A 16,454-nucleotide genomic window follows, 5' to 3' on the forward strand; every position below is an offset into this window, starting at 1 on the left:
ACGTATGTACAAGTATAAAAAATCATAATATTTTATACTATACTTAAAAATAAAATAAATATTCCTAAATCAATTTTGGTTATAGTTACAAATTATATCCTCATTAAAAAATATTTGACTGTATATATAGTGATATAATGAAATTACTTATAATTATTTATCTTCCTTAATAAGTTAATATAGTTTTTTTTTCAAATGTGATGTATATGAATAATCGTAAATAAATGGTATAAAAATATGCTTTTATTTATATGTATATACATGTATTGTCATTCTAAACATTTTTTTTCTCTGATAATGATATAATATCTCAAAATTGTACAAAAATTAAAGGAGGCTAAATTTCATAAATTATAATTTTATTGTTATTACAAATTAATAGCAAATTCAAAGGAATATGGTTGAATGCATTGATTGGGATTTTTTATTGCTTTAAACAAACATTCCAAAATAATCCATTTTTTTTTATTTAAAGAGTTTTATAAATTTTGTTTTTAATATTTCACTTATTATATATTCATGATACATTTACATTATTCAAAAAAATGAAGAAATGAAGACCTGTATATTATTATTTTTCCTATGCAAGAACATATTGGCATATGTGTTAAATAGAAATGCTCCAATAAATTTTACAATAAATAAAAATACAGTAAGAAATATCATAAATAAAAGAGATAGCCTATTATTAGCACATACGAACAAAAATTTTAGGAAATTAGGAAGGGATAGATCACAAAGGAGAGCCTTACTTAGAGCATTAACAACTAGTGTACGTGCATATATATATGAACTCATATTGTTGTGATGAATTTTTGAAATGTATATGCCTATAATTCATATATAACATGTGTATATAATTACTTACTTTCTTATAACAGGTTTTGCGACACGGCAAAATTATTACAACCGAAGCAAAAGCTAAAGAAGCTCGAAGGAAGGTAGATAGAATAATAACATATGCTAAAAAACACTTTAATAACAAGCAATACAGTTATCGACTAATAGCTAACTACATTTATGATAGAGAATTAGCCCTCAATGTTGTTAAGCAAGTAATTTGATATATTTGTACATTCATAAATATTTGTTATGCAAAAGTGTTCATTTTTTTATTTATTGTTAATTGAATTTATAGTAGCAATTAATATAGTTGCAATTTTTTTAATTAAATCATATATGCTATTTTCATTTTATATTTTTTGAAGGCGCCCATTAAATATAAAGAAAGAAATGGAGGATACACAAAAATAAAACTTTTACCGAAAAGTAGAAAAGGAGATGCAGCAAGGATGGCAAGCTTAGAACTTGTGTAAACATTTTTTTTTCGTCTTTTTTTGTTTTGTAAAATGACACTATTTCTTTTAACAATTCAATGCATTTACAAGTTTATAATTTTTCATTTTGAAGAACTTTAAAAATGTTTTATCTGTTTTTCACATTATTATATCTTAATTTTTGTATTTGTTGAAATACAATTTATAAGTTAATATAAATTAAAATTAGCTATTCAAATTTTAGTAAACTTACTTAAACACAAAACCCAACAAATAATAAATTTAAAAAATATTTAGAACATGTTAATTCCGTATATTTTATAGAGTAAATTATAGCATTTTTGTGATATGAAACACGGTGTAATTTAGTGGGCATATATATATATACATGGTGCACATGTGTATATTTTCAGTATTCCATAAAAAATATGACTTTGTTTATGTAGTTTTAATTTCATTTAATTTATATTATTCCCCGAAAAACATAATGTGTAGTATTATTGATATTTAAAAGTTTAAGATTAAAATAAGCACATCATTATTAGTATGAATTAATGTGCACATATGCATTTTGTATGGTATACTTAAGCTTTATATTTTACTACTAATGAATTTTTTATTAAAAAATTGCGAATTTGAAAAAATGAAGGCATACAAATTGCATGTTTATTGTTTTTATTATTTTACCTTTTCGGTTTTACGTTTAATTTATGTGTTTATGAATTATAGTTATGAAACTTTCAATATGTTCTAAACATTTTGTGTCCTATTTTTCTTTTTAGTTAACATTATTGTTTATGTAAATAATCATGTGTTTCATGAATATATATACATATTATTTTACTGATAGTTCACTGCTATTTTACCAATATTTTTATATTTCAATATATATTATATAAAAGTAGTATATCTTTAAAACTTTGTAAAAAAACATAATAATTTACTTTTAAAAAGTCGCGCAAATATTAAAAATATTCAAAAAAAATAAAATACAAATAATTTTGCATGAAATATATATGCATTTAAACTGTGCAAAAATTACGGAATATATGCATATGCACTGTTTTTAAATGTTGTTTCGTTCTGTTTTTAGACAATATAATTATTATTTTTTTCGTTTTGCTTAATAAAATAATGAAGGTAATAAATAAATAGAGATTATATAAAGTATAAATATTTTTATATTTAACATATTATAAATATTTTATTATTTATTGATAAAATAGTGAAAGAAATAACACATTTTAAATGCTATGTATTTGTAGCATTTCTTGGGAGATAATCAAAATTCACATTGCATTTTTCACTTTTGATACAAAAAATAAATAAATAATGAGATAAAAAAGTGAATAAAAAAATATTGAAAAATAAAGTAGTACCACATATAATAATAATAATAAAAAATATATTAAAAGTATAAACATTGAAAATTTGTGGAGTTGAAGCATTTGAAATTATTTTCCCTATTCAAACCTACAGTTATAGCGCTCATGTACACACAATTAAGAATAATTATTATGTATTACAAAAAAAATAATAATTTTATTAACAATAATTGAATAATTACAAAAATAGTGTGAAATTTTAAAGAAAATAATTTTACAGAAAAAACATAAAATTTGTAATATCTTTAATATTTAGTATAAAAGACATATTACACATTATATAAAATTTCCATGCACACATACATATGATTGATTAGCATTTATAATATCGAAATTTGGGGAAGACAATTATGTAATTTTGAATAAAAAATGAATATTCAGGTTTTCACAATATTATAGTTAATTTTTTTTAGCTGGGAAATATAACATTTATAATATTTTATATTTTCCCCCTATATCGCTAATTAATCAAATGTAGATTATTATTGAAGTTAAATTAATTCACAATATATATAGTAAATATAGGCGCATATGTATTATTGTATACTTGGATAAACATACATTCAAAATAATTAAAGTTTAAATACAATGTCCACATAATTACATATTTATAGGGTAACTATATTGAAAAATATTTTTATATACATATATATTGATTGTAATAAGAATATTATTAATATAATAGTGAAATAAAAAACATATTTAAATAGGACAAAATATATAATTGAACAAATTATTAGAAAAAAAATGGAGAAATTTCACATACACAAAAATTTTGAAATGGATAATACGGTGAGCTTAGTATTTGGGATAATTTTGACCGTAATTGGATCAATATTTATGGCAATTGCAAATTCTTTGATGAAATTAGGATTAAGTGACTCTAAAAAGAAGAAAAGTATGCTTACAAATTATTCTTGTGATACGAAGTGGTATGTTGGTTTTATTGTTTATTGTTTTGGATCATTTCTACATATAATAGCACTTGGGTTTGCACCTGCAAGTACATTAGCCCCAGTTAATTCATTTGGTCTAATTGCAAATGCTATTGTAGCAAATATATATTTAAATGAAAAATTAGGAAAACTTGAGATGACATCAACATTAGGGATATTTTTTGGAATTAGTATTTGTGCATGTGCTTCTTTTTTATGTGACAGTAAAATAAATGTAGATTTTAATCCTGTTGATATAATTGATAGTTGGAAAAATCCATGGTATATTTTTTATATTTTTGTTGCGATATTTTTATCCTTTTTTACATTAATTTATTTAAATCATGAAGAAAATAAAATAATTACAGAAAATGAAGAAATTTATACTACAAAAAGATACGTAGAGTTAAATTTGTATGATGAAAAAAATGGATCAAATGAAGAAGACAAAAATAATATGAATTCCCCTATCAGCACTAAAAGTTTAAATGAAACTGAAAATATATACCCTAAATCAATTGGACTAGCTTATGGTTTCTTAGCTGGGCTAATTGGTTCACAATGTGTTTTGGAAATTAAAGAAATTGTTGCATTTTTACATATCGGGATAACTAATAAACATATATATAAAACCCCATTACCACATTTATGTTTTATATTTTTAGTAATATCAATTTATTTACAAATTCATTTTTTAAATCTAGGATTAACAAGAGGAGACGCAACTCTTGTAGTACCAACTTATTATGTATTTTGGACATTTTTTGGAACATTAGGGGGGTTTGTAAAATTTAATGAATTTGAAAATTTTAATTTTAATTCCATTCTTTTATTTGTAATTGGTTTCACAATAACAGTGTTATTTATATCTATTCTAGCTGTACAAGAAATAGCCTTTTTACGAAAATATGTTGATAAAGAAGTCCCAGATATCGCTTTAGACAATTTAGATGTCAATGCTCAAGTGTTGCAAAATAAAAAATTATCAAAGCAAGTTATTTTGAATATGGGATTATTTCCTATGTCATTGTTAGGAACAACAGTAGGAAGAAAAAAATTCCGTCCATTATACGAAAGATTTAGAAGAACTAGAAGTATTTTGTCTGATACTCATATAGGAGATCATCATTGTGAATATTCAATTGATAATAACATATATAATGCTTATACATTACCTTATGATATATATAATACCAATAAGGATTCATTTTTTCCAAATAAAAAAGCATGTAAATCTTTGGGAAATAGTGTTGAAAACACCTACGTTTTTTAACAGTGATCATTGAAATAATATAACAAATATTATAATTTTTTCATTTAGTCATTTTTTCATTGTTTCCATATTTAGTTATTTAATTTTTTTGAATATGTTGTTCATATATGCTACTTTTGCAACATGTGCATAATGGTTCTACTGTTAAATATTTATTCAAACAAGAATCATGAGCATATCAATGTATATATGTATGTAATTACGTATGCATATGTGTGTGTACAAGTGCATACGTATGTATATGTGCATATTGTACATTTCGAATGTCCTTTTTATATAAGTATGGTAAATTAAAATGTTCATTTTCCATTATGATACATAGTATATATTATACATAATATTGAAGAAGCGTATTTTTTTTCATTTTCACAAAATTTTACAATTTTTTTCATCTCCTTTTGGCTATTTTGTTCTTTTAAAAATCTTTTAAATCATTTTAGTTATGTTTTTATTTATTTTTACTTGTTTAAATGTTTTATTCTTCATAAATTATTTATCATTTTTTTACTCACTTTATTTATTTATTTTTTTTTTTTTTTAAGTATCTTATTTTTAGTTTATTATATTTCACAATTTGCACTAGTCCATGTGTTTTAATGTATTTAGAAAAATCACAAACTTTAACTTTTCTTCACGCATTCGTATATATATACCTTCATTCAGAACAAATAATTTATTTTATTTTTTTTAAGTTAAAAATTCAACTTTTTTAAACAATAAAATAGTGCGTTTTATTAACTGTAAGGATTTATTAAATTGACGCAGCATCCATCATATCTATATAATATAGAAAGTGCAAAATGATATGTATTAATAAATTCCCTAAAACGATATGAAGAATACGTAAGCAATTACAAAGTAACTACGTATTTAATGTGTTCAAGTTTGAAAAAACAAAATATAAATTCGTATATTAATACATAGGCAAGCACAAAAGGATAAAACCCCAAATAAATAAACAGCATAGCGAATCAGAAACTGTGTATTACATAACCCAAACTTGATCTCTATTCTGGTTCATTTACCCCTCATTATATGTATACATTTCTCTTTTTCTAAAATGCCGATTTGAAAATAATATATTTTTTATATTTTTTGAGGGTTTCTAAATATTTATCAAATATTACAAAATGTTCATAAATATTTTTTTGTTTTTATTTGCTGCAACAATAAATATTTCCAGTAGCTTGAGATACGCTGGCTTTAGCTCATACATATATACTCCTAACAAATATATCAATAACAATGTAATGGATAGGAAATTTATTAGAAGGCTTAATGCTGTTGATGAATCAATTAAAAGTATACTTAATTCATTGTATTTTTCAATTGCCATAAAAAAGATACAATAACAATAATAGTAAAAAAATACCCATATTTTATTTTTTATTATATATATTTTTTTTTAAGACAATGAGCATATAATAAAACTAACTGATAATGCTAAAAATAAAATAAAAGTAATAAAATATAATGTACATTCTCTCTTGTAACAACTATAATTAACACCAACTACATGCGTATGTGTATGTATTGTAAATTACTTATCCACTATGTGAGAATAATTATTAGTATATATGTAAATAAACTTCTTTTTAGCAATTAGTAACCGAGATCGAGGACAAAAACTTGATATTGAAATTGTGTGTAGAAAATGGGGGTTGTAAAGGGTTGAAGTACAAATTGAATCCAATAAAAAAGGTATAAAATATAATGATCTTTTTAATAAAATTAATTATATTATTATATTCGAATTAAAATATACATTTATTATTTTTTCAATGCTAACTTATTTATTGTTTCTAACCCAAGGAGGACATTGAGACTGATGACTACATTCAGCAATTCGATGAATTAAAATTTATTTTATCAATAGATTCTACTAGCGTTATTTACATTTACAACAATATATTAGATTATAGTAATGATTTAATTAATGGTGGATTCAAGTAATTTCTTATAAATATATTATATAATATAAATTAATTATATTTGATGATTATAGTGAATCTTTAAAACATTGCTTTCAATTTGTTTATACTCGTTTCTCAAATAATCTTACAATAACAATTAATAGTTTATTTATATTATTTCCACTTATTTTTCTACTATTTTATTTTTTTCCAGATTTATAAATCCAAATGCAACGAAAAAATGTGGTTGTGGAAAATCCTTTAATGTCTAATACGTTTTGTATGGTCCCCTATATGAATTTGTTTTTTATTTGTATTTGTTTTGTGATATATATTTTTTTTTTCATATAATATGGTGTTATATTTCGATCGTTAATCAAAAATAAAATATAAATTAAACAAATAATAATAAAACAATATGTAATAAAATATAGATTTTTTTATTTTTAAGAGTCTATAATAGTTGTATCATATTTAACAAATAAAAATAAAAATATTATTTTTTGTGTAAGGGAAGAACACACCAAAAAATGATATGCGGAATATTCAAAAATGTATTAAACATAATTAGAAATATTTATCATCTATCTCCACTTGCACAACCTCTGCATCCGCAATTAACGCATTGGATAATCTATATGGGAAAAAACGAAATAATTATATGATATTTCTAAATAAAATGGGAAATTCCTATATATATTAGCACAAACTTAACAAAAATGCATCAAATATTTGCTTTAATAATGATTACCTTATTGCCTATATTGCTTTTTGGGACTCTACAAATGCATGCATTATTAAAATTACTGTCAGATACTTGTATGCATTTTAGACAACATAAATTTTCGTAACCCTGTTTTCTCCATTTTGATATAAGAGCACCATCAACATACTTTTCTCGAACCAAATAATCGTATAACTCTCCTACATTAAGCAAAAATATATATAGGTAAGTATATATATAGTATAATATGTAATTATGAAAATATATAATTTAAACAGATTGAATTAGCAGTGAATATGAAAAATAATATGCAACCATGATATGAATTTACAAGCGATGATATAATTAAATGGTGTGTGCATTATTATTATAATTACTTGATATTTCTTTTCTCTTATAGTATAATTCATAAATATAACGAGCAGTTTGATGATTTATTTGAAATATTGGCCATAATATTTCATTTTTTCTTTTTTTTGATGTATCTTCATTTTCTAAACTTCTCATTTTTTGGTTCATTTCATTTAAAAATGTTTCAACTTTATTCCACCCTTCAGGTGGTTTTTTTGAGTTCATGGTTCTAATATGTGGCATTTTCGATTAAAAATAATATAAAAATGCAACATCAGGAAATTTGCGTATTTTTATTTAAATTATATATTTATGTTATCACAATTATTATATATTTCATTTACTAAATATATAAATGAATATATGCATTTAATATATCGGTGGGTATGGATTTATAACATTGCTATAATTTGAAAATATTAACTATGAATATAAACATTTTTCCTTATTCAAATAAATAAATAAATAAATGTATTTTTTTTTTTATCGAAATATAAAATCATAAAGATATCTCAAAATGTTTTATTTGTTATTTTATTTTTTTAAAATTGTAAAAAAACAAAAAGCATGTGATCAGTTTTATTATTAATACTAAAATTGCAACTATAGGTACGTAGGAAAACAGAATCGGATTGTGTTATGTAGAACACTTTTTTTTATTCAGAATTCTTCATAATATATTGTATAATAAATATATTTGCATTTTTCAACTTATATTTCATTTATATTAATATAGGGATATATTTATTATAATCATCGATTTGCCATATTTCTGAAATACTTCACAAAATGCTCCAAAATATGAGCATAACGTATATAATATATAAACCATAGGCTTATATAAGACTTATACTTGAAAATAATTTTATTCATGGTAATGTAAATTACATTTCATATCATTATAAATGAAATGTATATATATATAATATAATTATACGCTGTTTTTTATTATACGAATGAAATATAAAGCCATCGAACAGTGGAGTTTTAAATATAAAGTTAACATTTTATATATCATATAGTTCATTTTTTATAAGCCTTTTTTTGATATGAATGTAATTTATAAAGCATAATTTAATATAATATTTTTTATAGCAATGTCATATAGAAAACATCACGCTTTTATATGTATGTGCTATAATTGGAAATGGCATATTTTAATATGGGTTTAATAGGAAAATATAACTGAAAGGATAAGAAATAAATAATATGAAATGCTTTTATAAGAATATTATATAAATTGTATTAATTTTAATCGATTTTCATAATTTTTAAGACTAAACTGTAATGCAGATACCGATGATGTTATTTTTATTATGGTTATTATTAGTATATATAATAAAAAATGGAAAGCAATATAAAAAATAAAGTTGGTTATTATATTGATGATTTTAAAATATCCCTTCCATAAGGTGAAAAAATACAATTTTTGTATATGTAGCTAGTCTATTTTATGGTTATAATAACTTTTAAAACATTCTTCCAAAATTGAAAAGTCATTTAAAATATTCTTTAAAATTTTTATAATTAAATCAAAAAGATAAATAATATAGAAATATTTTAATAGTTAACTATATATATAATTAAAATATTTTTTTAGAATGAATTGATATAGTAAAAAACATCAATGCAGAATATGTCTAAAGCATATACTAAGTAAAATATGTTCCATATTTTTTTGGAAAAGCATACAAACTATAAATTAATTTTTTCGAATTATATATCAATATTTATATATTATGTTAAAAATATAGAGATATTTATTTTATTATGTTACATTTGCATACTTAAAAAAAATATTTTATAAAATTTATACACAAATATTCCTGAAAAGTGTACACACTTGTTACTCCGTTTGTACGCGTTTTAAAACATGTATATATTTTTTAACAGCCTGAAATATACTCAAATTAATATATATATAACAGTAAAAAATCAATATTAGAAATGGTATTGTCAAAATAGAAATAAATAATTATATTTTTTGAAATAACAAATGTGTGCTAAATATAGGCTTATATAAATGCTTATCTCGGTAAAATGTTTTTTCATAGCTATATGATTGTGTAATAAAATTATACATAATTTTATTGTAAATAGCTAAAATATGTGGAAAAAAGGGAAAAAAATGTGCATATATATGTCATTGTCATAATTTTATTATTATTTTTTTTTGGCCCAAGCATTTTATTATTCATTGGACAAAATGTGCAAATTATAATTTTTTTTTTTTAAGCATTCAAAAAAAAATATATAATATTTTTATAAAAATACCTTTTTACATTTTTAGTAAAAAAAATAAAATTAAAAACATAAATGAAATTAGAACTAAATAGATATTATCTATAAGAATATAATTAAAAAAAAATATATGGTATTTTATATATGCTACAGTCCATAAAGATTTTTCCGTTTTTTTTTCTATATTTATTCACGGAATATTATTGTTTTTTTAAATAAATGATGTCTTTGCATTTCTTTCGTTATTTTATGATATATTCACATTTATTACATTCGAAAAAACATCACTTGTAGTAGGATATTAATATCCTAATAATTTAAAGAAAATTTTATGTATTAATACATATGCATACGTGGATATTTTATAATGTATACATTTTATGTCTGTTAATTTACGTGCTTATAGATTTATTTATCCTAAATATTTATGTATGATATATATATACATAATATGTAGATATGTGTATACATTTTTTGTTAGTGCGTAGTCAGCAATAACATGTAAAAAAATTCGTTACACGCGCGTGTGCTCGCCTTTATACTACTATAACAATTAAAAAAAAGGAATATATAAACATAATCTTGTATATACATATATTTAAATTTATTAAAAAAAATATATATGCATACATATATATGTATGTGAGAAATTGGGGAATTTATTTTATGTTTTATTTTTTATATATATACAACGAGCAATTTTATACGGTTAATGTGTTTTTTCTTCGCCATTTATTATATATAACATTTCTTAAGTTTATTATGTTGGTTGTATAATAAATAAGATGACAGTGGGAGGAAAATAAAGTACATTTTTTTGTGAGAATAAAAATACATATATGCTTACATTAATATTTTTATATCTACAGAATAAAAAAACGTTATTCGTCAAATATGAATTACATTCAAGAAAATTCAATTAATTATATAATTTATTTTGTTTTTTGATTGAATTGTTATAAATTTAAATATATTTTTATTAGTTGTCTGATTTATATAAGTACACACACGCGGATCTTAATACGAAAATACGCGAATTACATCGATCTACTATTTTTTAATTAGTATGAATGCATTAATACATATAAATATATAAAAAAACAAAAAAAGTAAAAATTATATTATGTTTTTATGATTTCCCTTATTTATTTAATATATATTTACACCCCTAGTTATATATGTGTAAAAAATTGTTCATGAAATTTATGATATGCTAATTAAGTGTTGTTATTGTTTTTATATTCTTATTATATAGATTCATTATTCATCGAATTCATTGAATTCATATATATGTATGTTTATTGCGCATTTTTCGGTGCATACATTTATATAATAAAAATAATATTGTATTATTTTAGTAGTAAACATATAGATATATAATAAGTACGATTCTAACTACATATATTTATATATATATTATATGCATAATAAAAATAAATATAAAATGGAGTGTGTTCTATATGATAATAGAAATTCAAGAGATACGTTATGTAATGGGGAATTACTAAATGATAATATAGAATCGTATAGTTCTCATGAACCAAATAACAATAATAATAATTGTAATGAGAGTAATAATAGTAATAATGGAAAGTGTAAAACTATATATAAAGAAGTTGCTAGCAATGAACCAAGTGAAAACAGTGAAGTTAAAATAAATAGCAAATTACATGAAAACAACAAATTATCCCTAGGAATTAATTGTATTAACGATAATGTTGTTGACAATTTTAAAACGATTCAAGATTATTCAGCTAATAATGGGAAAAACAACAAAAATATGCATTCAAAAAAATTGCCAAAAAATAAGGCTGAATATAATTATTTCTACGAAGAAGGTATTAATAATAAGGGTTCTAATTTAAATGATTCACTTAGTAAAAAATATTCCAATTCAAATGTTATGCCAGAAAATATTGAAAAATTGTCTAAAAGCATATTTAATAACAATGATACATCTTTTATTGTTACAACTGAAAAGAGGAGTTTTAGTAATTATGAAAATAAGAGAAAAAAACGATTTAATAATCACGAAAAAAAATCGCACACATTTATTGGTAAACAAAAAGACAATCATAATTATAATGATATCACCCAAATTTATTCGTACAAAAATGACAATGCCAAAACACCCGAATATTTCTGCATAAGTAATAACATAGATATTAGGAATAATTGTAAAAACGGAAACATTAATGCAAAAAATAGTAGCATTCCTTATAATTATGATTTAGACAATAATAACGAGAAGGATATGAATAACGATGGCATCATAGATAGGAATGACAATGAGAAAATAAAAAAAAACGACAATAACATCGATAATAAAAGAAGCAGATTTATGGGAAAAAGTAAATCTTTAAACCGAAATAATATTTACGATGATAAAGAGGGGATAAAGTCATTCGAAATGAGTACACTTGATGATGATGCAGAAAAAAATGATTATACAAATGCGTCGATAAAAATGGATTTTAGTAATAATTCAAAATTGAAAGAAAAAAAAGTTGATACATATGGTAGTATGCCCAATAGGGAAGCGAATTATGATTTTAAAAGCGCATTAAATTTTCAATTTTGTAAAACAAAAATGTGTCCATATATGAATACAAAAGAAAAATGTAAAAGATTTTCTAATAATATGTGCCCTTATGCACATGATCAAAACGAATTAAAACCAATTCCTAATTTATATAAAACTGCAATGTGCCGGAATTTTATGAAAAATATGTGTTTCAAATCCAAGAAAGAATGCAAATTTGCACATCATGTTGAAGAACTAAGATCGACTGATGAATTTTACAAAACAACATTATGTAAATTTTTCCTTAATGGGTATTGCAAGGCGGACAAAAATTGCAGGCATGCACATGGTCAGAATGAGTTAAAATGTAGGTCTACAAATAATGTACTATTAGAAAACACGAAAACAAATATTAAGCATTCTAATACTAATAATTATAGTAGTGGTAGCAACAATACCAACAGTAATAATACCAATGACCCTGATTATGACATTAAGAGATGCAAATATTCCAATAATAAAAATTCAGTGAATGTTTTAAAATCATCTGATGATTATTTTTCTCAAAATGATAATAAGGGAAACACATTAGCAAATGAGGAAGATAATGCTCTAGAATTATGTAATAATGAAACAAATAATGAAAATATGAAAAAAAAACATTTTTATAATACATCACGCAAATTTATGTCGATTAGTACAAAGGATACATATTGCTTTACATCAAATGGGTTATCAAAAAATTATTTATCTTTTGAAAATGATGATGATGAAAGCATAAAAACAAATTATGATTCAAATTTTGATAAAAATGCTGAAAAAAATAAATTTAAAAATAATGGAAATTCTAGTAGTTTTTTAAAATATGAAGAGTACAATTCAGAATGTTCATTCAAAACACCTGAAAATAATAATTGTGATGGAGTAAGCAATAAAGAAATTAGAGGTACTATAAATAAATCTGTAAAGGAGAATATAGAAGTAAATAACAATGAAAGAAATGCTAACAAACTAGAATATCAATATGAAATGAAAAATTGCAATAATATTGTAAATATAGCAAAGGGAGAAATGGAAAATAACATTGATAAAGAAGCAAAAAAAAATGAATTTGACGAATTGAATAAAGTAAAAAGCAATAATAAAAGTGTATCATATTTAGCATTAGAAAAAACAAACAATAATAATAACAATATAATATTAAATGAAAATTTGCTGTGCCCAAAAGAGAATGATAATATGTGCAATTTGCATAATGGTCATATAGGAGAAAATACGCTGGGCCATGACGCTCAAAAAAGTTCGAATGAATATAGTATTCATGGAAAAAATGAGAAAAATAAACATAGCAGGAAATTATTAAACCGTTATGAGAATAATAATAAGGATATACTAACAAATTCCTATGGAAATGAAAATATAAAATTTAATGACAATACTCATATGGATGCGCAAAAAAATTCAAATAATAATGGTGCATATATAAAAAGTCGATCGTCTACTATATCAAATGAAAATAATAATAATAATTACTGTGGCATACCCGGGGATAAAATTCTTGGAAAAAATTGCGAATATGAAGATAGTTACGGAAATAAAAATATGAATACACATAATTATGAAATAAATAAAAAAAATACACATGAATATAAAAAATCATGCAATAAAATTAAAAGAAATTTCAATAACAGCGGTAATTATAGTAATTGCTACGAAAACAATTTCAATAACAATATGGAAAATACAACTAATGATTGTTATAGTAATACATATATAAATAAATCACATAGTAAAAATACCAATAATGATCATATAATATATCCAAACCAAAGGTACATCAATAATAATAAAATTGGAAATAGAAATAGTAGCAATGTCAATAGTAAATGTAGTAATAATTATTGCTATAATAACGATGATATAAGTACTTTTGTGGGGAATGCAATAGAAAATATTATACCTGCTAATAATTATGAGCATAGTAAAGCAGAAAATGGAAGAATCACTAATAATATCGGTCGAAATAATAATTATTATGACTCTTATAATAGCCACGATGGTAATACAAATAGATATATGCATAATAACAAACTAAATTATATAAATGGAAAACAAAATAATCATTATGATTTATACCGAGGCAATACAACTAATGGGAACTACATTAACAATAATAATTACAATTCGTATGAACATCCTTTGTCTATATCGAATAATATGATAAAATCGAGTAAAAATTATAAGGGGAAAAAAAATATTTACATTAATAACGATAATAATACCCATCACGAAATGTTTAATAGCAATTTTAATAATAATAAATATTATAATAATACTTATGATGGCTATAATAACAATGGTTATAATGATTATCAAAATAAGAAGAATAAAAAGAACGATAATAATCGTAATAATAATGATAAGAAAAACAACAAAACTCAAAATAATAATATTAATAATATGTACCTAGAAAATAGCGCAAAATCGAGAGTTAATAACTATAGTAATAATGAATTTACCTCAAATGGAAATACGCATAATATAGATAGTTGCAATATATCAAATGGTGAGTTTTTAATTGAGAAATACAATAACGATGAATGCAATAATGAATACATTAATGATCATATTAATGTAAAGAGTAATGGTGATAAACTTTTGGAAAATAATGTTTCTACATATGATTATGACGATAGACAAATTAATATTGGAAATTTGCATAAAAGGGAAAAAGGGAATTCTTATAATAACAGAATAAATCCTATAATGAAAAATAGTATGGGTAATAATAGTTATAAAAATGGGGATAATCAATATTTTAGTAATATTATTAATGGTAATAATAGGACTAATAGCAAAATTAACAAACATATCATGCATATGAGTAATAATGACAGTGAAAGTAGTAAGAGTCATAGTGATGCTCATTATAAAAATTCAAGAGAGAATGATATTAGTACTATAATAAACAATACTGATATTTCATCATATAATACAAATATAAATAACAAAAAGGTTATAGAAAATGATAACGTATTGTATAAGAAACCCAAATCTCATTCTAATAATTTAAAAATTGGAATTAATGAAAATGGGGAGGAATTGTTATTCACAAATGAATTAAAAAAAAAAAAAAAAAAAAAAGGTAATAAAAATGAAATATATTCAAATACGAGTGATGTATTTTATAATAAAGAAAAGGAAAATATGAAAAATGATAGTAAAGTTGAACTGAATGAAAATGAAGAACAAAGTGATAGCAGCAGTGCAAATTATAAAAAAAAAAGTAAGATATATTCTGGAAATTCAATAAACAGTGTGAATTTATATGATAAATATAATGTTGCTAGAAGTAAAAATGTGAAAAACCGAAATAAAAGCACTTTTATTAGTACACATGACAGTGTCCACAATATAAATGATAATAATAACAATGAAACACTCAATGTAATGACATATCTTGTAACTCCTTTGAAAGATTCCAATACCGAGAAAGGGAAACAGGATACTCGTAATTATTTATATAGTAATACAGAGAAAAATACAGAAGATGATATTTTAGAAAAACCTGTAACAGATAATAATATAAATTTACAATATAATAAATATGATAGATGTTTAACAAATGGAGAGCTTAAAACATGCGTTTCATGCTGTCAATATATAAAAAATGTAGATAATTCTGATTTTATTTTAATCGATGAATCATGTTTAAAATGTGGACAACTTATTAAAAAATCACTATGCCAAACAATAATTGAATTACTAAAGCCACAAGTGCAATATATATTTTCAGATGCTAATTTTTATGTTCAAAATTATCAAGATTAA

General features: G+C 22.3%; 5 protein-coding genes across 5 annotated transcripts; 4 read left to right on the forward strand and 1 right to left on the reverse strand.

The window, feature by feature from the left end:
* Positions 1-553: 553 nt before the first annotated feature.
* Positions 554-1,316, forward strand: PBANKA_1237200 (50S ribosomal protein L17, apicoplast, putative; the record flags this gene model as incomplete). The annotated part of the gene is made up of 3 exons (XM_034566451.1): positions 554-772; positions 882-1,055; positions 1,209-1,316. 3 exons carry the CDS (start codon positions 554-556, stop codon positions 1,314-1,316), a joined length of 501 nt encoding a protein of 166 aa, XP_034423047.1.
* Positions 1,317-3,409: 2,093 nt separating this feature from the next.
* PBANKA_1237300 (inner membrane complex protein, putative) lies at positions 3,410-4,870 on the forward strand (the record flags this gene model as incomplete). The annotated part of the gene is made up of 1 exon (XM_034566453.1): positions 3,410-4,870. One exon carries the CDS (start codon positions 3,410-3,412, stop codon positions 4,868-4,870), a length of 1,461 nt encoding a protein of 486 aa, XP_034423048.1.
* A 1,130-nt stretch (positions 4,871-6,000) lies between these two features.
* PBANKA_1237400 (iron-sulfur assembly protein) lies at positions 6,001-7,055 on the forward strand (the record flags this gene model as incomplete). Its single annotated transcript, XM_034566454.1, has 5 exons — positions 6,001-6,172; positions 6,281-6,330; positions 6,470-6,571; positions 6,683-6,819; positions 6,998-7,055. The coding sequence occupies 5 exons, from the start codon at positions 6,001-6,003 to the stop codon at positions 7,053-7,055; spliced, it is 519 nt and encodes a 172-aa protein (XP_034423049.1).
* Positions 7,056-7,363: 308 nt separating this feature from the next.
* Positions 7,364-8,101, reverse strand: PBANKA_1237500 (pre-mRNA-splicing factor BUD31, putative; the record flags this gene model as incomplete). Its single annotated transcript, XM_034566455.1, has 3 exons — positions 7,364-7,417; positions 7,535-7,707; positions 7,885-8,101. The coding sequence occupies 3 exons, from the start codon at positions 8,099-8,101 to the stop codon at positions 7,364-7,366; spliced, it is 444 nt and encodes a 147-aa protein (XP_034423050.1).
* Positions 8,102-11,519: 3,418 nt separating this feature from the next.
* PBANKA_1237600 (zinc finger protein, putative) lies at positions 11,520-16,454 on the forward strand (the record flags this gene model as incomplete). The annotated part of the gene is made up of 1 exon (XM_034566456.1): positions 11,520-16,454. The coding sequence occupies one exon, from the start codon at positions 11,520-11,522 to the stop codon at positions 16,452-16,454; it is 4,935 nt and encodes a 1,644-aa protein (XP_034423051.1).

This window comes from Plasmodium berghei (assembly GCF_900002375.2).
Source record: "Plasmodium berghei ANKA genome assembly, chromosome: 12".
NCBI classification, from domain to species: Eukaryota; Apicomplexa; class Aconoidasida; order Haemosporida; family Plasmodiidae; genus Plasmodium; species Plasmodium berghei.